This window comes from Copadichromis virginalis, linkage group LG17 (assembly GCF_057382275.1).
Source record: "Copadichromis virginalis isolate Kocher_CV1m ecotype Utaka linkage group LG17, C_Virginalis_male_GT1.1, whole genome shotgun sequence".
Lineage (NCBI taxonomy): Eukaryota > Metazoa > Chordata > Actinopteri > Cichliformes > Cichlidae > Copadichromis > Copadichromis virginalis.
In genome coordinates, this window is record NC_140634.1 from 39,876,716 (window position 1) to 39,904,329 (window position 27,614).

General features: G+C 44.1%; 1 protein-coding gene across 2 annotated transcripts in view; it reads right to left on the minus strand.

Moving 5' to 3' along the window:
• Positions 1-27,614, minus strand: part of nek7 (NIMA-related kinase 7) — a 65,219-nt gene that overhangs the window by 31,809 nt on the left and 5,796 nt on the right. For both annotated transcript variants that reach the window (XM_085436126.1, XM_085436127.1), the window contains exons 2-3: positions 9,252-9,339; positions 1-127 (exon numbers count right to left, since the gene is read on the minus strand). The exon at positions 1-127 is cut by the window's left edge and continues 14 nt beyond it. In XM_085436126.1, coding sequence (XP_085292252.1) covers positions 1-127; positions 9,252-9,311 — 187 coding nt within the window. In that variant the 5' untranslated portion in view covers positions 9,312-9,339. The remainder of the gene's footprint in view (positions 128-9,251; positions 9,340-27,614) is intronic.

The following is a 27,614-nucleotide window of genomic DNA, read 5'->3' on the forward strand; positions in this document are numbered from 1 at the left end:
GGGCCATAGACGTGTTGTCCAGCAGATACCTCGCTCGGTACACCTCGCTGAACTGGCCGCGTCCAATCTTCTTCTCAATCTGGAAGTTAGCCAGTGAATTATGGCCCATATCTGGCTGCAACGGTTTCTGGAGGAAACAGGAAAAATACAACTAGTAACTATTCACGCATGATATCAGTCCATGAACACGTGCACACACACTCTCTCTTTCTCTGTGTAAGAGAAAAACAAATAAAAAAACTAAGTATTTGCAGGATTTTTGCTGTTGCCACTAGTTTGTCACTGAGGTGAAACCATCTGTGCATTACTGAAAGATAAAAAAGACGAGGGCTGGAGGATGTGGGTTAGACGCTGCCAAAGATGCTCATAAAGGTCTTCAAGGATGATTGTAGCTGCTAAACTGGTGGACCTAAATCTTCACCACCACGTCTGTATACATACAAGCAGAAAGGGGAGTGAGTGGGTCAGCGCTCAGAGCACAGAAACTTAGCTGGCTTCAAACACACCATTTATTTTCAGGATAAAACACAGTCAGAACCCCAAATACAAGCTAAAATCCCCGTATACAATAAAAATAGTGTTTGCAACCCGCTAAAAACCCTGCCGGCAGGAATGATTATATTTCCACTGTGTGACACGATCATTCAACTTTTTGAAGGTAGCAAAACGGTATCATGTCATGTAGGGCTGCCACAAACGATTATTTTGATAGTCGACTAGTCACCGATTATTTTTGCGATTAGTCGACTAATCAGATCATCATCCATTGGACGTAAAACTACAGCTTATTGCACCAGCAGCATCTGCTCTTATATAACTATCATTAGCTTACAGCTTTAAGTGTTTAAGGTCTGTGCTAACTAAAAATAAAGACAAGATGATAGTTTATTAAATTTTAATGAAATTTGCAGATTGTTTCGGTGAAGTTTAATAAACTCCTTGCTATCTAAAATATAACAGGACACCGGAGTAAATTCTTGAGCATCTCACACTTCTGATAATCAGCTGTCTGCTTGACGTTTATTCAGCTGTGTAAAAACTATAACTTTAATCTCAGCCAAACCGATTTACTCAGGAACAAATAAAATACTAAAAAAAAAAAAAGCCAAACAATAACATTGTTAAGTTATCTAAGTGACTCATATATCATGTTTAACCTGAGTAGCGAAAGACAGCGGTGGGTTTGAAAACGATTTGCCGGGAGTCCGGTGTTCTCACGGCTCTAGTGACCTAGCCCCCGGCTCGCTAACGAGCTAGTGGGTAACAGACGTCTCCGAAAACGTCGGAGCGCTTTTGAAACTATGCGGTGTCCTGATAAACTGAGCCGATATTTGAGGTTTACACAGTTACATTCTCGCCTGAAAATATGTTAAACGTTTATTTTGTGACCCAGAAAGAATAATAAGAGTAATATTAAAACTAAGTAGCTGCCGCCATTGTTGGAAACTGCGCTGGGCCGCGCTATGAATTCTGGGACACAGCTTCTTCTTCTTCGGGGTTTAACGGCAGCTGGCATCCTTGTACATGCAGTGCTGCCATCTTCTGTTTCAGTCCGTTATTACACTCTTAAATCCTGCTTCTTATTCCTGCGTCTTTCAGGATCTTACAAAGCTTCAAACGACGCGTCGACTATTAAATCAGTCGTCGACGATTTTGATAGTCGACGTAATCGTGGCAGCCCTAATGTCGTGTATGCCAAATGTAATGCTTTATTACTACAGTAACATGATATTGTATTAGACCGTGCACTTACACCTTGCAACATCCAGGGAGGCTAACACGCTGTTCTGTAGCAAAAACAGAGCAGAGCAAAGGTGAGTTGACTATTTTCCAATGAGGACGGGAAAATAGTCACGTAAATATAGGCTTCATATTATTTAATCCAAGTGTTTTTTCTGTTTGTGTGTTTGATCAAACAGCACCCGTGAAATCCTCTCCCTTCATCTGTCGAGTCCCATCACTGACAGTCTGGCACTGGGCCACAGAACAAAGTACTCCACACCTCTCCTCACTGCGTGAGTGATTGTACCTACTGAGTCACTCACCTCCGCAATTAAAAACACTCAAAAATAAACCAGAATGAGCCCCTTGGATATAATGTGTGAATAATACACATAGCGTGCTGTGTGACCTTTCCAGCCTTTTGGTAAACTTGTAAAAGGCGTCAGCAGGAACAAACACAAGGTGACAGATATCAGAATGCTGCATGTCACCAGCGCTGCTGTGGGAGCAGCTCAGGGGGCGAGTGACCTAGGACCGAGGGGAGGGAAATAAAAAGGTGGAGAGGGTCAAAAATGAATCTGCTGGGTGCTAAAACACACAGGAAGGGTGTGTCATTACAGCTGTTCGCTCTACACAAAGTTACAGTGGGCACCCACTGAAAAACATACACGATGCAGCTGACCTGAGAGAGGCACGAGGTATCGTTAAAGTAAAAAACACTTAAAGCCAACGAATATATCAGAAAGAAATGACCTGAAATAATTTATTCAAAGGCCAAAAATCATTTCTGCAAAAAAACAAGTAAAATAAGAATAAAAAGGCATGAAATTCAGACAATGATGAGAAGCACAATATCAAACTGGATTGTTAACACTAGAATGGATGATTTTTTTTTTTTTTTTTTTGGGGGGGGGGGGGGGGGGGGGGCGGCACCGATTCATGCCTTTCAATGTTTTTCCGCAGCTGACAGCCAAAGGAAGAGGCGCGAGCCAATCAAATGCCCTGCCCAATTAACACCGCTGAGGTGTGTGCATTTTTCAGCATGACACTGCCGTCATCCCGAGCTGTCAGGACTCACAGATGATGCACTCTTCCACAATCCACAACAAACCCTTCAACACAACCGTACGTCTAAAGGGGGGACTACGAGGATTCACTACGACAACACGGAAAACACTGACATCTGACTGAAAGATCTATATCCATACATTTTATGGAGAGTTAGTTAAATTAAACCTATACATACTCATTATTATCTCCAAGGTGTGTTGCGCTGAATATGCAACCATATTGGGAGATGATTTTGCATAATGTGACAGAAGCACTGATGCAAAGTTGCAGTGGGATGGACAGAGAGGGAGAGAGAGCAAAGGATGGAGCTGGGAGGACAAGAGGGCATTGCTTTCATTCGCTGCGTGGTAGCTTGACAAATGTTAGCATGAGCCTCTAAAGCGCTGTGACAACCGCCTGCTGAGAGCACAGTCTTGCTAATGTGTCCTGGCATGCCAGCCTCGTAATCACACATTTACATATGCAATGACCTACATTTGCATGTCAGATCGCACACTGTCCAGCGTGATTAACAGTGGGCACCTCCCCGTGTGGAGTTGCCCTGGGTGGCAGCAGAGGCCATGCGAGGGCGGAAGAGAGGGCTGGAGGGAGGGCGGCTTTTCTGGCAGCCAAGGGGCCGGGCTGCCAGGCAGGATTATGTCAGCCAGTGCCCCCGACATTAGACACTTCATTAGAGCTAATCTGTTTAGCAGTGGGCAGTGTATGTAAACTTCACAGGCCATTTGCGGCACCTCTTCGCCCCCTGGCCTGGCCTTCAAAGGGCAGCCGGGCCACAGCTGACTGACAGGCCGTCTCATCTGCCGCACATGGGTGTCACACAATCAGGAGCTCCCAGCTGAAAGACAAGGCCACACACACCTACAAAGGAAGTCACAGAGGAACGTCCCTGAGTGACGCAGAGGTCACGGTCTGGCCAAAAACGGGAGAGGAGGATTTTGGATCTAAATATGACTGTTCATGTGACGGACAAATATCATGACCTCAAACACAAACGTGGTTGTTAATCAGGGCTCGCATTTATATTTATGCGTCTGTGTGCAACATCTGCCAGAGAATGCCGAGACCGGTCGACTGAACCGAGCCCCGACCGCGCCCGAGCACTGTCCATTTTTGTTTTTCTAATGCAAATGGTGCAACTGCTAAGTTAATATAAGTACCACATTAAAAAAAAAAACTGTCCCCATTATTCTTTTTACACATATTAGTTCACGTTGAAAGGAAATCATTTTAAAAAGCAATGACGATCAGGTTACGTGTTTATGAAATTTCACCCGTTTACCTGAAACGTCGAGGCGGGTTTACACTGGAAGTGGGAAATGAATTTATCTCCATCCCTCTCTTACTGTTAACACTCAATCTAAAAAACTGACCAATATTATGTCAATGAAACATTGGTATGTGACCGGAGCTGCAATAATACTGTAAAGTTGTACAAATAAAAACCTCACTACACAACGTGGCAGCAACGGCTCAGGCCCAGGCATGTCTGAGAGCAAAAGCCTCCGGTGACAATTTAGTGCTTAGAAAGAAAGCTCCTTCAACTGCCTCCTGAAAAGCAGAGCACTTTGCAAAATATGCAAGAAAATTGTTCTTGCTCAACATGGAAACGACAAACTTGTTTAGCCGCTTTGGGCTAACACACCATCGAGTAAACTAAAATGATAAAGTGTTGAAAAGTTACATTTCTATGTCAAATTTCCAGGTAAAACTACTTTTCTGTTTACACTTGACTTATTGTGTGCCGCTGGATATAATGCTGTCTTAGGACTACTGTACTGTAATTTCCATGCAGGCACTCTTTGAATTAGGAAGTGTGTCATGGATTTACATGCACTTATAAATGCTGCTTGCAAGCTGCAAGCATTAATAAAATTTTCAGCATTTTCCTTCCATGTGGTCAAAAATACGATTATTACAATTTAATGTTGAACCCATATGACCCACCTCTGACAGTCGACCTGAAAATGCGTTGATGGTAATGCAACCACTTTATCCTGCTGTTGTTTTTACACACATGGTACATCCTGAATTTAAATGTTTGTATCGCAATCACAATCCAAATTGTGCTTTTCCAGCATGGACCCACATGAAGAGCAAAAAAGAAATAAAACACTGAAATATCATTATCCCAAAATGTTTTTGCATGTGGAGGCCGTGTCGTCTTACCCATACCCAGAACTATATCAATAATAGTTCACGTATCAATAATCCAACACATACTGTTACCATCTCATTCAAAATATATACTTACAGGTTTCTCTCCTATATATGTTTTGTATCATGAAGTGTAGCAGTCACACTGACAGCCTGGCTATCTGTTGAAGTTGTGATTCAGTAGCTTCTGCTCTTATTTATAAAACTTCTGATGAAATAAATTAAAAATGGCTGTGATGCAACTGCCTCTTTCCATCTGCAGTCACCGCTCTCGATCAATGTCTGACCCACACGCTCCGTGAAAGGTTGCAGGTCACGAGTCTGCAGTGAAAGTAAAGGTGGGAATCCTTTTTTCGACAGTTATGTTGAAGAGGAGACCGAATAGCTGGGAGTCGTGGAAGACGATGCATTTGGCTCTACGGCTTGTGGTCGCCTCCTCAACCACTGAGGTAAAGCAGCACCCATTACTGCAATTTTAAACACTTTGCAATATGTTTAATATTAACAAATAGATACAATGTTATCTTTTTGTCCCCAACATCTTTTAAATTAATAAAACTTCTAAGTCTGTTACCATTTTATTTTTATTGGTGCAAAATGGGCTCATATGAGTCACACAGTTTGTTTTGGGTAGTCTGTGTCGGGGTTGTGGTGACGGACGACGATGTCAGGGATGGCAACAGCTGGGCGATCACGGCAATTTTGATCCCATTTCCCCAGTGATGCACTGAAAAAATGTGTCATTATGCCGAGATTCATTATTAATTAAATGTGCAAAGCCATAGCTTGATGTTGTACCTCCACATGCAACAAACACCTGTAACAGCGACACACGTGGACACACACGGGCGCGCACAGAGGCTCGCGGCTGGACTACATTTGTGCGTCACGCGGCTACACCGATCGCTCACAGTCATCATCAGATGAGAGGAAACAGAAAGAGGATATTTCTCACTTTAGGGTGGATGTTAAAAATAAAAACAGAGCATAATGTCACCACATTTGGGAAAAGGCTCTTTTATCACGTCTCCCACCCGGCGCTTCAGTCGATGACGAGCGAAGGGGAAGGTGTGCACAGGAGAGACGGGTGAGGTGCTTTACAAAGAAGAAAATTAACTCGTCAAAATAGAACAACTTCAGATCCAAGTACAAACTTAAAGGACTGGTAAATGTTTTTACATTTTTACTTAGTGCTACTGCACATCATCATCATCATCATCATCATCTGGGTCCACAGTGACTACAATGTAACCACAGACAGCAGTGTAATCATAAATAGGCTATTTTTGCAATTAGTTCATAATATTACTACAGCAGGTATCAATAAAAAAGCAGCCTGACTTTGAATGTCGCGCTATTGTTGTTATTTAAATAACTGAAACTAAGTTTTGAGCTCTTCTAAATTTTGGCCCAAAGATTTTTAACTGTAAATGTTTCCAAATATTGACTTTTAGTGTCCCCAATTACTGATAATCAGCAACATCAGTGTTGTTGTCTAAAAAATAAAATAAAATAAAACATACTGGTCAAGTCTCACAGCACGCTCACATCATTCACATTATTCCAGCTTGAGGACAAGCTGCAGGGCATGAAGATAAAGTGGCAGCTGTGCAAGGCATTATGGGTAACGCCGGTGAGGGACAGAATGTCTCGGGTATAAAGGTGACACACAGCCACCACGAGCTAGCAGGGGGACTGCAAAGGAGAGAGGAAAGTAGAGCGAGAGACAGACGGGGAGCAGACAGACAGCTCATTGGAGGAGGTGTGATATGGGCTGCCCGATAATGACACCGTTGCCAAACACAACTGACAAGACACATGGAGAGTGGAAGAGGGAACGGGAAGACGGGATAAAGATAGGGTGGGGGGCAGTGGGGGACAAGCAGCAGAGAAGAGAGGGCCGACGTGACAGCCCAGCAGTGCCGACGGCTGCCACAGAAAGGCCAGCGGCAGCAGAGAGGTGATGTCTCACATGGAGAGAGACTGAGAGGCACGCAGACGCCAGGAAAGAGAAACTCGGGGCACAGACGTACGAGGAAGGCTAAAGTTGAAAGCTCGTCACTCTGCTCTGGCATGCTATCCTGCAGTGAACAGCTTTTTAGACAGCAGAGGTTTTCAAAAATAGACTCCAGAGTTAATAATCAGTGGGTGCACGTCTCTTTGTTGTGGATGTGGAGACTTAACAGTAACACCAGAAAAATCAAAGGCAAAAAAGGAAGAAAGAGAAAATGACCTGCGACGCGGACACCAGTGAAAAAGTAGAAGAAGACCAGTTCACAATTATAAAACCAAAACTCTTCATCTTGTTAACATAATATAAAAATGAAAAGTGCATATATTAAAATAACTAAGTTATCAGCTAAGCCCTCCAGATGTTTAATCCAAGACTCCATGAATACACTTTCTTTCTCACCACTGTCCAGATGTTGGCTGTGATGCAGAGCTTTGTCATCAGTAATGTCAGTTTAATCTCAAAACAGGAAGAAATACGGTCTCGAGAGATCTCGACCAAAATACTATCAGACTGTGCTGAGGACAACGTCATTTTCACACGAAAACAGTGTTTACAAAATATGTGGAATTAGCTCGGCTGTAGTCCAAAACAGACAGAGACGGATATACGATAAGACAGCCAGGAACACAAGAAGAGACAGACACGGCAACTAGCAGCCCTGCGGTGAGGGGGGGGGAGCGACTCCCACTCTCACCAGTCACCAGCCCCCTTGAGAAAGCACCATGCAATATTCATCCTCAGCCAGTCAGCCAGCGAGCCAGGCAGGCAGTCAAACCGGCAGGATTCACCCCAAAGGTGCTTCTTCTTCTCCTTCCACACCACCTTGTCTCAGCGCTTACAGACAGATCTGTGTCTGTCAAACTCTGCAGTGACGATCAAACTCCGGGGGGATGGTGGTGGAGGGTGGGGGGGTCCCCACTAACCCTCCCACTCACTCAAGAGCAAAAGCACCATTAAAAATGCACATCTTACCAGCTCATCTCGTTTAACTAATGCATATGCATCATACCTCCGGGACCAAGAGAAATTATATTGCAAGTGATACAGAATATCCTTCATCACATATACAATTCAGATTTCTCCAGGAAGAGGCTGGTAGGGTTTTTTTCTCCCTTTGCTGCCGAGTAGACTGAACCTTAGGAAAACTGTGAAACGGATACAGGACTTGTTGAAAGACACCCATCTGGATGCTGGTTAGACAGTCATCTGCATAATCTGACTCCATCTTCCGCTGAATGTGGAATCGGTTCAAACATGTTCTGTGAGACTGAAAAAATGATGCAATATGGAAAGTTCACCGTGCTCCCGAGTACCTAAGCGAAAGAGGTGAGCCTAGAATTAACACTGATGTAAACTGCTGGAAATAGATGGAACAACACAGAGCGAGAGAGAAAGAGATCATTAAGACTGAACAACAACACGTAACGAACTGCTGGGAGATCAGCTGGAGATCTACTGTATGTGTGCGTGGGGGGACAGTTGCCTAAGTCAAATTAATTATTAGCGCTTTTATCTGACTTTCTTCTGTGTGCAACCCAATTATCCTTAATTTTGCAATTACAAATCTCAGAATAATCAAGCCCCTTGGCAGTTCCAGTGTTAATGTTGCCGTGCCCTTGCATACGCATTGAAAAAATAAACAGATAAAATAATGAAACAAAAACAACAACGAGTACGGAGCCTATTTTTAGTGCTTCTTTCTCAAAAAGATTCCACGTTTACTCAGGGGCATATGGATGATCTTCTTTGTTTAAAGTCTATTCAATACTTATGGAGGCAAAAACATCCTTCTGTAAAGAAATCAATGCGCCTGAAGTTGGAAGACGATATTAAAATCCAACAGCGGCCTGATCTGCACAGAGCAAACTTGAGTTGTATCGAACCGAAAGAGGCTTGCGAGGAGGCCGGGCTCCGCCAGCCTCCAGATCTCTGATCAATAGTAACAACTCAACATTCATCCACTGTCTGTCTTACACAGGCTACAGAGGTCTGAATGAAGATCAGGCTGAAAGATACATCTTGATTGATGCAGAGAGAAGAGATGAGCAGGAAATATTTACAGTTTAAAACAGGAATTAGGAGGAATACAACAGATGAAGGAATTTCCCATCATTTTTCAATCTATAATCAAACTAAACGGCATTGAACACATCTGTTAAATAAAGGCTAAGACAGGTGCTGACCACAGGATGCCGAGGCTGAGTAATTCCATTTTTATCTTAGTCTGCATCCTACTTCAGATCCTAAGTCCTTCTGACTGGTGTTGCAGTGTGCATCTGTGTGGGGTTACCTGGGGTTGAAACACTGGCACAGCTGCTTGCTGTCCTTGTGGCTGCGTGTCCATATCCATGGTGTTAGGAGCTTGATCCCGTACACCTCTGCGAATCACACAAACAAAACAGGACTCACGGTTAGACGATGCAACGCTGATCATCAGGTGAAACAAAAGTCGATCATTTCCCTTCAACAGTACGATTAAATTGTATTCAAATGTGGAGCAATGTTCGTTCTGCAGCATCAAACTAAGGAGTGACGGTTGCCCCGGTGTTGAGTTTCAGCAGCTGAAACCTAGGTCACGTCTTTGGATATGATACTCTTTGTCTGGGTCCCTCTCGAGTTGCGCCGTGGCCGAGCTTCGGCAGAGATAAAGCTGCTTGGCATTCTCCCAAGGATCCTTTCCTGGGAATTGCAGGTTACACCAGTTACTGGTTTAAGCAATTCCACTTTATTTTTTCTTTTCCGAGAAATACCTCAGGGTGAGGAGGTGCAGTATGTATATATGCCATGTTTTTCTTTAATTGCACGTCCTGGCATGTGGCTTAGCTACTTGCCTGAGCAGCATAACAAGTTGCTTGCCTCATCGTCACAGACAATGCAATAATAGAAAAAAATCACCTGAATGAATAATTTACAGCTTTAAAAATTACGATGCACAATTATATTCACACTTGAAATTAGCTTATGATTCCAGTCTACACTCACCGTTCCAAAATTAACACAGAATTACTTGTGATTTACACGAGATACCCGCCTGTTTAACACAAACCGTGTGCCATCCACGAGGCAACACATGAGGTGAGATATTTGTATGTTTTCAGCATCACAAAAACGTAGCCAAGGACAAGCGTGCACACACACGTGCACACACACGTGTACACACACGTGCACACATGCAGACTGCTCGTTGATAGGAAGCAAATGACTAATGATTAGGAACAGAGGATAAAAGAAATACCAGGAATTACAACTCAACCATGGTTTTGTCTTCTTAGGGACTTATTCACAGGAATAGCACTCAAGCGGACACACACACACACACACACGTAAAAAGAAAAGTTCCACACAGGAGGGAAAGAAAGCACACTTCACAGTGGGCCATTTGCATGTTTTTCCTCCAAAGCCGGTTTGCAGATCTGTTGGTGTGTCACTCGTGTATTGGTCACAGTCTCTTGTCTCTGTTGCATTGAGCCTCCCTGGGCCAATTAAAATGTGCCGGTGTAATGTAGATGAGAATAACACTGAAAAGCAGTCTCTGTGTGTATATCAATCAATCATCTGATCAATCGAGCAATTATATAGCTATCTAACCATATAACTGATTAATAGGTTGACACACAGATTCTTTGGGCAGTTTAATATTTTTATGATGTGTGTCTATGCACTTTGAGCAAACACATCATTTGCAATTATTGCTGTGCTAAAATCACAGATTAGCTTTTTCTTGATGTTCGTGTAAGTTTGGAAGATCGCAAAATTATTTACTCAACCCCGTTTCCAATGGATTTACATCGGCTATGCTGGCAATACGACTCTCTTCACTTATGTAATGGATCATTTATTAATAAGGTTGACATTTTTAAATGCAGAACAGCGTTAAACGCTAAATGATCCTGACTCATTAATAAACCTGCTGGAGAAAAAGTATTTTTGAAAACAACCAGCTGTGGTGGTTTTTATAAACACCTGGAAAGGTTGTTTGACTGTTTGACCATCAACATTTCAAGCCACAAACGTGCAGCACCAATAAGTTAAACAGACAGACGCACTCAAGGTCGTTTGAAAAGTCAAAAGGAGGTGAAAATCACCCTGGAGGTCCTAACAGAGCGTTAACAAAGCAGAGAAAAGGCTACATTTACTCAGATACCCATGAACATCTGGACAGAGCCTCAGGCCGCACCGGTACATCAGCCCTACATCATATGTTGCTCTTTTTGATTGGTATCAGAATATTGACCCAGAACAAATACCAATATCAATATCCAACGGTTGTGCCATAGTAATTTTGCACAAGCAAAATGTTCGTAGTGTGAAGAGTTCCTGAAAGGCTGTTGATCTGTGCATCTATCACCCACACTTTAAAATCAGTATCAGTACATCATCACTCAAGAGCTTTTATCTATTACAGGATATTTTAATACCAGGTGAAGTCGGCCTCTTAGTTTGAACGAGCTGCGTGTCGTGACATTTGGATTTCGCGGTCACAGTGGACTTTCGAGTCACCCGCCCAGCTGGCCTTCGCGGCTGTTGCCGTGATTCTTTGCACTTCAGCCCCGCGCTGTGTTAGATTGAGGCTGGCACCCTTCCTTCGCTCCCTAACCATCTTGTGTTTCTAACCGCCTGAGTGTCAAAATAACCGCAGGGCATCAGAGGACGTTCTTTCGCCTCCTACATCCCACGTTAACAAGATCAATTAAGACTGCCACGTTAGATTAACACACACAAGGAAACAACACAATTAACAAATCTAACTCGATCAGGAGGCGTAAACAGGGGAAAATATGCAAACCGTAGCAGTGACTGCGCAAAAACACAACCGGCTTCATCACGCTGACCTTTCATCGCACATTCCTCTTAACTGTTCCTCTCGCTGTCTCGATATCCCCGAAAGGTTGCTCGCCACAGACAGGAAGGAATTCCTGACTTTCAAAACACATGGAAGCTCAATGTGCCACTCTTGCTTGCATTTCTGTCATGCGGGTGAGAAATGGTGGCTGCCTTTCTGGTAACAGCTAAAAGCTAAATCCTCTACCTATTCATAGATGTCAGAGTCACATTTGGACCTTTGGTGAGAGACAGCTGCAAATACACAACAGGACAGACAAGCAGAGCCATTTTATGCTAAATATGTAGACACACATACGACTGGCGTTTGCCTGGAATGAGAATTTTACTTTTATTATCGTTTCCTTATTTTTCACAGATCTTCCTTTTACACTGATATTCTGTCAGGCTGACTTTATTACAATTATTTCTGCACAAACATTTTCACCACTATAGATCGTCTATGAAATGTAAATGAACATGTTGTTTCCGAGACGCCGTGAGTCCATCCGAAAGACCGACGGTGTTTTCAGAGGAAACTGAAAACACCGTCTCCGTGCAGACCACCAACCACTCAATGAAAACAAACACTGTTTTCTGACTGCGTTCCATCTAATGTGAGACTCCAGCCCAGCATTCTCACAGTGGGCCCATCACACCGAGGTAATTATATGAAAGAGGAGAAAAACCGAGCGAGGCGGACTGAACAGTTTTATTTGTTCTCACACTTCCAGCACACAACAGATTTGTTAATTTGCCTTTTTTTTATTTTTATTCCCATCTCAAATCTTGTTTTTGTTTTTTGCATTTTTAGCCCTGTTTCCTGCTTTTACACTGCTGTGAAATAGTCTTGAGCCACGCCTCGTTTCCTTATATTTAGCTTCTTTCATTCCTACGCTTGTCTTGAGCAATAGATTTCTAAATATCTTTCAAAGTTTTCCTCCGTCCTCTGGCTGGTTTTTAACAAATTTTCACTCATTAGCGAGGTTTCAGTGGAAAGGCGGCTGTCATGAAGCCATTCTTAAGGAAAGGAAACAAGAAAAAAGGGCAAAGCTTTGCTAAATTACAGAAGAACTGGACTGAAAATCAGGATTTCAGCCAGTGGTGTTGGGATCTTGTCAAAAATTTATGGAATTATCAACGCAGAAAGTACCAGATGGGATTATATGGTGGAAATTTTGATCCACCATGCAATGCCATCTGGCAGGTGTTTAATTGGGAAGGCTTCAGCATGACAATGATCCCAAACACGTTGGCAGTGCAGTAACACACACCTGTACAGGACAAAGAAAGAAGAAGCAAATAAACAAGCAGACAAACGGGAACACTATCACTCATGGATTGACCTGGTGGCATCAACACAGCTCCAAGAAGAAGGGCGTTCATTTCAGGAGAAAAACAATGAATCCACTCAGTTTTTTAAAGCTTTGGACTCTTTGTGTAAACGAACATGGCTGAATTTTGGAGCTTGAAGAATGGTCAGTATGGAAGCTCAGAGGGGGCAGAGATCTGCCCCAGCCTACTTTTAACCTGTCTACGAACACAGTTCACCGATGATGGAATGAGGCTACAATACCTGCTGTTAACATTAGATTACTGCTTATACTTAAAGAGTGATTGTGTTGTTGTAAGTCATGTGCATGCAGAGCACTTTGTGTCCACTCTCAGCAGATATGCAGACAATGCAGTTTCCATGACAAACAAAAGGAATAGCTGCTCTGAAGCAGACACGTCATACTAGTCAGGGCAGGCCTTGGACCGCCACATGTTTGCACATTTATCTTCATTTTTATTTGGTATTTAAGAATTTTGTGTTACATTGTTTGGAAAAAAGATCTGTTAAAGCTTAAAAATTATTTGAAAAGTTTTGTAATTTTACAAATTTTTAAGAAAAGTTTTGCACAGTAAATGTTCTTAAAATGGCATGCTATACTGCTCAGTCATTTTGCATGTATATACAGAAGAAAAGAATATATTGCGATGCATATCGTTACTGCACATGCTTCAAATTATACCACAATATGGGTTTTAGGCCATATCGCTCAGCCCTAGTTTGATCGTCTCGAAGAATTGTGCAAAACTGTGCAAAAAGAAGTTCCTGTTTGAACAGTGAACCATGTAAACCTTTTACCAAAAGGCTGAGAGAAAACTTCTGTAACATAGTTGACAACAACTTTCCCAACCTTGATAAGAAAAAGCACATCTTCATTCAAATGGGAAGAAGCTGAGTGTAAGTTGGAAAACTGAGTAGGGATAAAGCCGGGATTGTGCAGGAAAGAGAGGGACAGATGCAAAACTATGAAAACTGCCAGCAGACAGAAAAAAGCAGCTTGTTAGCCCTGATGTGCTCGTGGTCCTGAAAGAGTCGGTGTGTGCCACAGACATTGGCACTGGCTTCAGCTCCTCTTTAATCCTCATTTCCTCCTTTCTGCATAAATCATTTAAAACAGGAGAACAGCGAAAACAAAGAGAGCTAAAGGGAGGGAGATGATTATAAAAAGGTGGATCAAGGCAAACTGGGATGGAGGAGGGATGAAGGGAAAAGTGAAGGGGAAGGGTCCTGAAATTTAGCAGTCTCAAAGAGCAGAGTGCACAATCAGCTCTCCATCCCAGGACAATAAATACGAACGCAAACCGATGACCTCGGGTTTAAGAAGAAGAGGAAAGCGATTGGGGGGGGTAAAGAGGAAAAATATAACGTGACACTATCCGGCCCGAGTGCACGATGTGAGAGAATCAAAGGCATCTTTGAGGAGCCAGAAGACGACAGTGAAAGTGCTGGAAGAGTGGTGTCCATGATTACAAGAAATGGAGAAACCTTTGAGTCTGCGCTCATGAAAGCCCACCCCGGGCCTCTTCTCAAAACCCCTGCTACACTAACAGTGATGACACAGAAAGAGGAGAAGAGGAAGAGAGCCACTAATGATGGAGGGGTCCAGATACTACAGAAGCAGCACACTTTCCAATTCATTCTAATCACTATTCAAAATCATTAGCACAAATGTGCAGGCACTCGTGTTCATTGGACCGTGAGCTGAGAGACAGACAGAGAGGGGTAGAAGACCAATTATACCTCAGCGTGAGCCGGGCTTTGAGGTCTTCGAGCAAGACAGTCTAAGACTCGATGGAATAAAAAAAAGGAAGTTAGGACATTAGATTGTCCTGAAAAAATCAACAGTGTGATAAAAGGAAAACTGTGGAAAAAAGGCAGCCAAACAGATTACATGCTCCCTCTATCTAGAAATTTCCATTTCCTCATATCTGGTGACAAAAGCATGAAGTCAGTCAGGCAACAGACCCAAACAACAACACCGACACCAGACAGGACTCGCTGTTCAAGAACAAGCAGAGGTTTAAGCTCCGTTTCACATCTACGAGCCATCGATGGAAAAAATAAATAACAACCATAATAATAATAATAATAATCCTCATTTTTTATACGTAGAAATGTGTGCTTGTAATGCTTGTGATGCTGTTACAAACCTCCACCCTCTTACTGGTGGAGCGAGGACAGAAAAATAATATTTAAAAAAGGAAATTAAGACAAAGAACTGCGCGTTGGTCCACCGAGACGCTACAAAGGCCGGCGATCCATAATGTGGCTTGCTGACTATTTATAGTCACGCTTTACATTTTTCACCTTCAGATTTTTATAGCCTCATGATTATTTCACTGCAGAAGTAAAGAGCACAGCACGGTTAGCCGCGCTTCATGTGAGGCCTAATCTGATTTATTTCCCCACGATCCAGCGCTCTGCTTTACACGTACAATCCACCTACTGCAGCCTCTACATAACACACTTTCATCCCACCTCCATGACCCAGTAATCCCATTAACGACGCGGGACTCTCCTCCGTCTTCCTGTTTGTTTGTGCGTCTCCCCGCGCACGCACACCTGTGCGTTTGTATACCCGCGCATCTCGTTTTCATTTTCCACCACTGTCTAAAGATGTTCACCATTGAGGAAAGAGCTCAAGCACAAGCAGGTGTCAGCCACTCTCCTCCTCTTTATCCATGTCCCTTGCTCTTCTCCTCCTCCCCACCTCCTCCCCCTCGTGCTCCGTCGCTCCTGTGTGCTTTGGACACGAGTTGGCACGCGGCTAAAAGCCCAGGCCACCTCTCTGCTCCATTGTCCTACCCACTCTACAGCGGTACTGACGGCGAGGGACCCTTTGTTGCCAGTCTGTCACTTCAGCAGGTGCCTTACAGTAAGAGGCAGGAGGCAGCCAGCCATCCAGCCTGCACGGCTTCGTTAGCACAGAGCACCGTTTGATGTGCTCATTTCATCAGCCGGAGACGGCAGCCGAGGAGGATGCTAATAATCACTTGAAAAACAAATACATTCCACTCAGGCTTGTAAAAGATAAACTCCAATTTCAATGATAAAAGGAGAATGACAGACATTCATGCTACCAACAGAAAAAGAAACTGCCCCCCCCCATGCTAAAGTAAAACCAATTCGTACTGTCAATCACTGAGAATAAACAAGGTATATTGACAAATTGCTGACTGTGTAAAGAAAGACAAAACCGTGTGGGCAAAGTATGCAAAAACAGAGCTGCATTTAAGACAGCTGTGTGATCCCTCAGAACCAGCTCAGTGTGTCAGGGAGCAGGCTGTGTGAAGGAGAGAACCCCCCAGGCGTTCAGCACAGGGGACCCTGGGGGTTTAGGCGCACGCTCACTACATTCACAGCCTTTCAAAACGCTGCACCACCATCACACCTCAGTTAAAATCACTTAGAAACTGAATGCATAACGTGTGAAAGGAAATCAAGAGATTTCATTTAGACTGGTTTGTCTATCTTCAGACTGCGTTTCCCCTCGTATCACTGCATCAACAACGGTCTAATTATGGGTATATTTCCAAGTGTAACTGGTAAACAATTGGAGAATTATAACTTTTTGAGTACCGTTTAAAGTTAAAAACACTCACGTAGCCGGATCGGAGCCAATAGAAATCGTTATCCGTTTGAGAGCACGCATATTTTAGAACGCGGCTCTTTACCACCAGGAAGTTACGCCGTGTTTTTTAACGTCGCCTCGACTGCTGAGTTACTGTGTGACTCTGGATCTGAACTAAAATGCAAAAGTCTCACAGAGTGACCAGAGGAAAGTAAAATGACCGTGTTTCCTCAAAGGAGTCAGAAATAAATGTCTAAATAAAATGTCTCACAGTTTAGTTTCCATTCGTGTGATTTACACAGCAGGTTAACATGTGACTTGGGTCACCGCAGGGGGCGGGGCTGTGCACGTATCAAAACTTATGTAACACAACATCAAGATTTGTTTTTATAAGCGACACTGACTAATCTGAATACCCATTAACTTTTTAAATTTGCATATCAAGCCTGACTCCATAATCTCAGAGATCTCACATGTATATTATTAGAAATGCAAAAAGCATTTAATCCATGAAACAATGGATGGAGGACAGATTTGTTTTTGTCGCCGTTACTGTTTTTAAAAGCCCACCCTCACTTCATGTGCACCAAAATATCCACACCCAGAGTTGCAGACCGCAGTAAGGTGAAGATCCCAAGGCTTTAGGCTGCATTAGTCCCTTGTGGCAACAACTCCTGGTCTTTCACAATGAAGAACAGAGCATTGCGCAGCCGAGCAGAGCTTCCTGCCCTCCAGGACCAACGAGGGCTTTGTTTGTTAGCCATGTCACTGACTGACCACCAAATTAGCTGCATCACCTCTGGCACCAGGATATTGGATGCGACATTCTGTTCCACGGGGCTGTGGCTGTGTTTGTCTGCGAGACCACGGGGCCAACATTAAAAAATAAAGAAATGAAAACACAACGGGGGCAAACGAGGGACTTTCACATTTAAAAAAATAAAAATTAAACAAGGGAATACCGTGCTAACTACTGCTATGTGCTAAATAAGAATCGATGGGACCAATTACTCAGGATTATGTGTTTATCAGTTCCTTTTAGTGCAGCCTGCATTAACAAATAAAACTCACGCCAATGGAAACTGCACAACTTTATCAAATAAAGGCATTTTCTCCTCCTTTGTTAAACAGCTTAAACCCTGCTTAGGCCCATCTCATTTGTTTTTTGAGTCGAAGATGATCACAATCAATAGAACTGGCAAATATACTGGTTTTAATAAAATACCAGTATCTAGCTTTGACAGAGTCGAGTGTTCCTCGCGGAAGCTGTGTTTCCTTTGGCCGAAGCTCTTAATCAAGCACAACACGAGAAACAGCAACGTAATAAGAAGCTTCTTTCAGGCAGCGGGAGTAGACGTGGACGGTTAATCACGCTTTATGTTCATTACACTTTCAGCTTCTAGCAATTACAATAAAACAGCTGAAACAGTCCTATCCCTTAATCCATTTTACAAAGATGCAGTTCGGTTCAGCATCAGTGAGCAGCGGCCCTAAATCATATTTAACGTGTCTGAGCAGCCATGTGACCAAATAATAAAATGATTTTTACCTTTTAGTCTGCCACTGTCTGGTTCTTAGATGACAAGCCACGACTCTCTGTGAGCTGGAGATGGGGGCTGTCATCGTTTTCCTAAGAACTAAACTTTAGCAGAAAACATCTGGAGTCCACTTTGCCCATCATACAAAAACCAGCAGCCTCTCTTATTCCCTCAACGCAGGCTTTTTCCCTTTCACTTGCATAGTTTGATGCAGTTACCCTGTGTAAGCAAAGAAGTTTGTCTAAGAGGAAATGACAAGCACAAGATGTCCAAATCATTAGTAATGTGAGAGGAGCAGTTCCCAGGCATGTCTCATTACATAGCTGACTGCTAAGAGCTCATGTTTGGGACTTTTCTGGGCCCAGGCCTTCTTCCATGCTCTGCACCAGCATCTGTTCTCCACAGTTTGTAATGGAAACATCTAAGACCCTGAACCCACAACAACCTTTACTCAATCCTGGCGCTCGATGAGGAAAGAAAGAGACACACAAACAAACTGTGGTTCACTCAACACATTAATGTCATAAACGTAATCTCGTGCAACCATACGCAGAAAAAAAAGAATGAATATGAAGCTGGAAGCCTACACCGAGCACGCAGTAACAGTGGGCCCAAGGAAACACGGCTCCACAAAAATCAAGCTTTGGTCTGGCTGCGGTTCAGCCCGCTGTGGCTTCTGCGGTGGCTTCTGCAATCTTTAACCAGATCCAGAGCGCTGCTCCTCAATCAGAGGTCAAATACTGCTCTGTTGCTTCACCAGCATGTGAGTGCTTTGTTATGCCAGTGCCAGAACCTAATTGACCTAGGTTTTAAATATAGTTTGTCTGTTTCTGGCGACTATCAGCGAACACACAACATCCTGGTGGAGATAGCGAGACCGCCAGGGTCACCGTGGATGGTCTGCCCGCCCAGCAAGCGTAGAAGGCGACGGAGGGAAAGAAAGCAGAAGAGGGGATGCCGGTCGGGCTCAGACGCTAGGCTACGCAAACATCCACACCGGCCAGCACTTCCGAGCCTTTTCCTATCGAACGCCAGATCCATCACCCACAAACTTGACGAATTGGAGCTACAGATAGCCAACACAAGCTTTGCACGTAACTGCAGCATTATTCTTATTACGGAGACGTGGCTTCACCCGCTGATTCCCGACGCTGCAGTCGAGTTAGCAGGCCGCACGCTACACCGGCATGACAGAAACAGCAACTCAGGTAAAAGCAGAGGAGGGGGGCTATGTGTTTACGTGCATAACGAGTGGTGTTGTAACAGCAGGATCATTCACACACACTGTTCTCCTGATTTGGAGGTTCTGGCAGTCTCGTGCAGACCTTTTTACATCCCGAGGGAGTTTACAGTAGTTATTGTGATAGCTGTTTATATACCGCCGGATGCTAACGTTAGCACGGCTCTCAGCCTCTTGCTCAACACCATAAACAAACAACAGCTGGCCCACCCCGATGGGGTTTTTATTGTCGCCGGCGACTTTAACAAAGCGTGCCTAAAGACTGTGCTTCCTAAATTTGTCCAGTTCGTGGACTTTGCTACGAGAGGAGAACACACTTTGGACCATGTCTATTCAAACATCAGGCATGCTTTCAGAGCGACACCCCTCTCCCACCTGGCTGGATCTGACCACCTCTGCATGTCCCTCACCCCCACCTACACCCCCCTGCTGAGAAAAACAAAGCCCCAGACAAAGACAATAAAAACCTGGCCTGAAGGAGCCCTTTCTCAACTGCAGGACTGCTTCTCAACAACTGTATGGGATTTATTCTCCAGCCACAACCTCCAGGAGTACACGGACACAGTACTCTCATACATCAGGAACTGTGTTGACAATGTCACCGTCAACAAAAGGGTCAGGGTGTTTCCAAATCAAAAACCCTGGATGAATAGCGAAGTGCAATCCCTCCTAAAAAGCCGCAACACTGCCTTCAAGTCAGGGGACAGGGCTGCGTATAGGGCGGCCAGGGCAGACCTGAGTAGAGGCATCAGGAAAGCTAAGGCTGCCTATAGGAGGAGGATTGAAGATCACTTTGCTGACAACGACCCCAGAAAAATGTGGCAGGAGATCAATCACATTACCAACTACAGAAGCAATAACCAGGCAACATCTAGGACTGATGCCTCACTGGCTGAGGATCTAAACCGTTTCTCCGCCCGCTTTGAGACGACCAAGCCCTCAGCTGCCACACCACTTCCACCCGCCCCCAGCACTGGCACACTAACACTTAGGGAGCACCAAGTGAGGTGTGTTCTAAGGTCAGTGAATCCCAGGAAGGCGGCAGGTCCTGATGGAATACATGGAAAGGTTCTCAGAGCATGTGCTGACGAACTGACCGGAGTCTTCACTAAAATCTTCAACCTTTCCTTGTCATCAAACACCGTCCCGCCCTGCCTCAAAACCTCCACCATCATCCCCATCGCCAAGAAGACAGCTGTGGCCAGCCCAAATGACTACAGGCCTGTTGCACTTACGCCTGTAGTGATGAAGTGCTTTGAGAGACTGGTCTGTCAGCACATCAGGGCCGGTCTGCCTCCCACTCTGGACCCCCACCAATTTGCCTACAGGACAAATCGTTCCACCGAGGACGCTATCACCATAGCGCTCCACACTGCGCTGAGTCACCTGGAGCACCGAGGAAGCTATGTGAGAATGCTCTTTCTGGACTTCAGCTCAGCATTCAATCATATCATCCCGGAGATCCTGGTCCAGAAACTGTCTCACCTGGGACTCTCCACCCCCATCTGCCTCTGGATCAAGGACTTCCTGACAAATAGACCACAGTCTGTCAGACTCGGCCCCCACCGGTCCAGCACCATCACACTCAGCACCGGGTCTCCACAAGGATGTGTTTTGAGTCCCCTCCTGTTTACGCTCTACACATCCGACTGCTCCCCTACCCATCTCTCAAACACCATCATAAAGTTCGCGGATGACACCACAGTGGTTGGACTCATCTCAAGGGGGGATGAGTCGGACTACAGAGATGAGGTCAACAGACTGACTGAGTGGTGTTCAGTTAACAACCTCCAACTGAACACCACGAAAACTAAAGAACTTATCTTGGACTTCAGGAAGGGCAGAGCAGACCCGGCCCCACTTTACATTCACGGGAGCTGTGTGGAGAGGGTACAGTCCATGAGGTTTCTGGGCGTGCAGATATCTGATGACCTCTCCTGGACTACAAATACCACGGCGGTGGTAAAAAAAAAAAAAGGCCCAGCAGCGTCTCCACTTTCTGAGAGTGCTCAGGAGGAACAACCTGGAGGAGAGGCTGCTGGTGACATTTTACAGAGCCACCATAGAGAGCATCCTAACGTACGGCATAACAACATGGTATGCAGGGTGCTCAGCTGCAGACAGGAAAGTACTGCAGAGGGTCATCAACACAGCCCAGAAGATCACTGGCTGCTCTCTGCCCAGCCTGGAGGTCACTGCAAACTCTCGGTACCTCAGCAGAGCTGGCAATATCATCAAGGACCACTCTCACCCCAGCAACCAACTGTTTGAACTATTACCGTCAGGCCGACGGTACAGGTCACATAAAACCAGGACAAACAGATTCAGGGATAGCTTCTTTCCCAGAGCTATCACCGTAGTAAATAAGCACAAAAACAACTGAACCTATTCCATACCGTCACTGTCATTATATTATGCTGCTATTCATACTGTCATCATATTAATGCTGCTATCCTGTATATATTGTACATACTATTGTTTGAGTACTTACGATTGTTTTTTTTGTACTTTTTATATTTTACATTTATATTTATTATTGAATCTTGCACCAAGGGAGTGGCACTCCAATTTCGTTGTACTCTGTACAATGACAATAAAGGCTATTCTATTCTATTCTATTATCAAGCTGCCAGGGAGGGCGACTCTTTAAGCTGAAGCTGCTTCTACCAGCGCAACAGATTCTGAATATGACGATTGTAGACTGTGAGATGATTAAAAATGGGGCTGCAGTTAGAAAACCAGGTTTAACTCGGTCGCAGCCGTGTCAACAAGTTGGCACAGAAAATAAATCGGAATAAATCAAACTATATAAAAGCAGCACCACATTTCTGCCCGGGTATATCTCAAAATAAAATACGTCCCGGGGCTAGCGATATCTCCACTTGGGCGACCAAAATCTATCTCATCCCTGCCCCTCGGGCCACCATATAGCCCGACGGGCTGGGCTGAGATAGATTTTGGTCGCCCGACCGGAGATATCGCTAGCCCCGGGACGTCCGGCTAGCGATTTTGCGAGCCCTGTTTCATTTCTCTCCTCACAACTTCTCCATTACATGCAAGTATTTCAGGGAAGACATGTATGTTCTGTCCTTTTTTTAATGCAGCAATGCAATCAAGTAAAACAAGCCTGGTAACGCCATTTGACCCATGTTGTGAGCAGGCTGCAGTACACCGACTGTAGTTGGCAAAAACTCCCAATTTTGGTCCCGATATCATATAAAAACATAAACTTGCACATGAGAATAAAACATGCACAGAAGCATAACTACACACACAAACATTTCAATGTTTATTTTTATTCCTCAGGCACTCGTCCTTCTTTGCATGAGCGCATTACCTGGCACGCCGACAGAGCATCGCTGTATGTGAGTATGTGTAAGGATCTGACGATCGGAGAATACCGTTACCCCTAAGGGGTCGCACCTCTCTCCGTTCTCGCCCTCCTCCCTTATGCCTCCTCTCTAGTCTGTGCCTGAAGGGATTTCCCTTTTCAGTTCATGAGAGATGTCAGACCTGTTCCACCATCCCTCACACGGAGGCTGGACTGTGCCCTATATTTACCCAGCATCTGTAAAACTCCACAAATCAGCCTCATTTCTAGAAATCAAAGCCAAGTGGAGCTTAACAGAATGACAGCTGAATCAAAATGCCCTCGACTCATCTTCATGCAACAAATGTATCCGATTACTTTTCACACCGAGCGTCACATGCAGGAGTTATGAACTGTTGCACACGATACCACTGTGTGGAGATTAAATTAGGAATTCCTGTTGTTGTGTTTCATTTATAAGAATTGTTTGGGATTCCACTCAACATTAATTACTAGCCAGTAGAGCTGTGTCCCATCACACTGCAACATAAATATATGTAATGTGATCTTTAACATTTCTAAAACTGAGCGCATGTGCGTATTCTGGGATTATTTGATGAGCATCACCTCGTGGTCCTGTCCAGGATGACAGTTACACAAAGGCTGACAAAGGTCACTTTATTCTAACATTTCAAATTATTATCAAATTTACTGTGAGTGCTTTCATTCATGTATGTTAACTGCACAAACACAACCACAGGCATACAGCTCCAGGTCTGGAGGTCTTTCAGACATCACTCTGGTCACTTTAACATTAGATTGGATCAGGATCTTGAGCTTTATTGTGAAAGGTTTATGTGGATGCTTTTACCGTCGTTGTTGCTAACGACAACGCATAAAAACAGGCGCTTGTCCGTCCGTAGTGTGGTGATATTAAATATAAGAGAAAGAGAGAACTTTAATGAATTAATATAACCGCTACAGTGACCATCAAAACCATAAAAAAACATTGCCATAAACAGTTTATTTTGCGACACCACGAAACAAACGATAGAGTAAAATGAAACGATAGATGTTTTTTTATATCGTCATCCGATATATATCGTTATATCGAACAGCCCTACTATAAGGCGCACTGAAAAACCTTTAATTTTCTCAAAAATCGACAGTGTGCCTTATGTATGAATTCTGGTTGTGCTTACTGACCTCGACCCGGATGAACGCTAACTTTTTTCCACTCGATAAAAGTTAACGTGAAGGTTCCTGATGGTTAGAGACAAATGCAATCGCATGGCAGGATGCTGTAAACGGACCAAACTTCAGTCAGGAGAACAACTGAGATAATCCATCCACAATACGAGGTTAGCTTAATGCACCTTATGGTCCGAAAAATACAGTACATAAAAGATGGGTGCGACATCTGGGCTGCTAATGCAATCAAGCTTTGTTAGCAAGCTAAAAGTATAAATTGCGTAGGTGTTTAGCAGACCTGGCACAATCTTTCACTCTTTTGCATGTAGTATATCTGATACTTTACCAAAGTCAGGTTTATTTATACCAGAATAGAGTTGACAATATTCCGAAAATGAAAATGTCAGTTACCGATATTTGCATAGAAAGACTGAAGCAAAAGGGGAAAAAAAGGAGAGATGGAAAGAGAGAAGATCCCCAACAGGGGTTGAAAGCAGCTAAATCAGATAGGTCTTTCCTGCCTCTTTCTTTCACACATTACAATATTAATATTAATGAGACTTCCTGTTTTTCCCACCTGTTTTTTTTTCTCCCTCAGATGATTTGAACATAAAAAAACTTAAAAAGCGCAAATTCCAGGAGTTGCGTATCACAGTTTGACCTGGAGCCACACAGCAGACACCAACCATGACAGACTCGCTGTTCAAAGCACGCGGGAGCTGCTTTCATCAGGGTATCCTGGTGGGGTTTTTTTTACAGTTTGACACCACCAGCCCATGCCATCTGCCTTTTTCTAAAATCACAACTTCAAGATGAGCTTTCTGCTTGTGTGTTGTTTTAAGGTGGGCTTCACAACCAAGGCCCAGTGTCACGCAAGCTTTTCCTGCTTTGCTGCTTGCTGGCTGCTGTTTACAGCCAAGCCTCGCAGTGTGGTGCAATGTTAAATATTCACTGTTAAACTGTCAAGCCAGAACTGCTTGGGAACCCAGCCAAGCACTCACAGTTCAGCAGCATCGGATTCTCCTCTTCTTCAAACATAACCAAACCAAATCAAATCAATCACTCTGTTTGCAGCCAAACCAAAAATCAGATCACGTTACCTCCCTCCTCCTGCCACACGCCTACTTCCTGATAGCCTCGGCCTACAGGGACCACTTTATTCAGCCTTTTCCTTCATTTATAAGTAAACACATATTCTTTATCATAAATACTAAACACATATACATTAACACTCATCATTTGTACTTTAAAGACCCCGTACTCTAGGCCCGAGTAAGCCTCTGCTGTCTCCCGACGTCTGCCATCAGACATCTGTAAAATATTTTATTTGATGCCCCAATACCACACTGGCAAAGGTCTCTCATCCTTGACTTGGCAGGACTTCTGACAGAGCCAGCCGGCAGTGCCACGCAGGCCTAACTCCTGCTGCTACAGCTTCCTGCTGCTCTGGGGGAGTCAGGCTGCGAGCCTCCCAGACTGTGGGCCAGACAGGGCAGGAAGGAGGAGACTGAGGCGAGGCCCCAGGTAGAAAGGACTCCCAGGAGAGGTAAAGCAAGAACAAGAGGACAGAGTTGAGACATTTCCAGTTAAGATGTGTAGCACTGCTGGCTTAATCAGTCTGTTAAAGTGACAACATCCTGATAGAGGTTAGCTTTACTCAGACATGCCTGCTTTTTGAGGGGAAGATAAACAGATAGGACTTGTTGTGGTTTAACAACCCTCATGAAGTGAAACCACCATGCTTTTAAATGTGTACTTCTCGCCGTCATTAAGAGCAGGGTCTCTGTGTGTGCATGCACTCAGACCGATCATGTCTGAATGTGCGCCTGAGTCGATTGTCTGCACCAAGTCAGACCCGCTAACATTTGTCAACATGGCACACGTCTGACAGCACGCCGCTACACAGGGGCACGTCAAACATTGTAACTTTGTATCTTTCCTGTATCTCGAGTTGCTCAACAAACTCAAAGCCACAGTTGTTTTGAAGCATGCCATAAAAACTCTTTGAGCAAGAAAATAAACTGTCTTGGCGCAAAAACTCACTTCCAGACTTTGTCTCACGGTCTCACTCTGCCCAGATTAATCTCACTGAAGCCACAAAACTGCTCCTTTATAAAAAAATTACCTTGACTTTGACCAACCGAACACCAGTATTAAGTAGGGGTGCAACGATACTCGTATCGGTATTGAACAGTTCGATACAGTGCTTTCGGTTCGGTACGCATATGTATGAACAATACAAATTTTTTATTTATTTTATCAACTTTCCTTCTGACGATGCTGTCTGTGTTGAGAGCTCAGTGGATCTGCGTTCGACTACTCCGCCTAGGCTGCACTGTCGAGCGCAGATCCACTGAGCGCAGCGCAAGCTAGCAAGACAGAAGCTAAGCTCGTTGCAACATGGCAAATTGAACCTCCCCCACCCTCATTCAGATCTGGCCTTTGGAACTATTTTGGTCTTCATGTGAAGCATGACCCTGATGGACAAAAGTAAAACATCATGTCGGATGTGCCACGCAATGCTCAATTACATGGGTGGGAACTAGTGTGTTAGCGCAGTTAGCTCGTTAACGTGTTGACACCGTCCAGCCCCACACACGGGGCGATCCGCGGTAGCTCGTTAACGGAGATTTGCCGTGTTGTGGCGTTAACGTCATTTCAGATTAACGCTGACAGCGCTAGTGGGAACACAACGAATATGACTGCACATTTACTCCGACATCATCCTAGTGCAAAGACAAAAACAACAAGCATGCATGCTACAAACTTTACCCGAGTCATTTACAGCCGTTAGCACAGGATTCTCCTTATGGGGACCTGATATGTTTAATACGCTGCTGAGAATATAGCCCAGAAGAAGCGTATAGCATAGCTTTTATTTTGAAAGAGCCATTTCTCTGTAATAAACTCTCTTTTCCAAAGATGAGGGATTCCTCAATCAGATAGATTTATTTTTTATTATTATTTTGTTGTTTCAGCAACATTAAATTTAAAAACTGTACTTTTGAGTTAAAATATATATTTATAATTTTAATAAATTACATATTAAGAAAGGCATGAACATTTTTTTGTATTGAAAAAATATCGAACCATGAATTTTGTGTATCGTTGCACCCCTAATATTAACCTATGATTTGTTATCCATGCATTTATCACATGAGTCTCTCCTCACTGTGAGAGACTCATGTGATAAATGCATGGATAACAAATCCTCTCAAATGGTGTTATTAAAATAATAACTAGCAACAGGCTCAGAGTAAATACTATGAAAAGCCATCAAACCAACATGTTCGGACGCCCGCAACTTGATGAGGATTAACGGAAGAGGCTTAGGAGTCACAGAGGCCAAGGTCAGGGAGAGCGTCTGAAATGAGAAGCAGTAATATGGGACAAATCGAAGAAATGGGTGATGTGGAAATGGAAAGAGAGTGAGACAAAGGGGATTGAGGGCAGTTTTGGCAGCAGGAGTTAAGAGGACCTTTTCATTACGACTCCTCTTCCTTCTCGATGCCCTCAGGCACTGACCACAGCCTCTAAGCCCCGAGCCAAACCGAGAGACCAGGGAGACCACAGAGGACTGCAGTGAGTCAGGGTACAAACACAGAGGGGGGGAGGAGGGGCAGAAGAAAGATGTCTCCCACATGTAAAT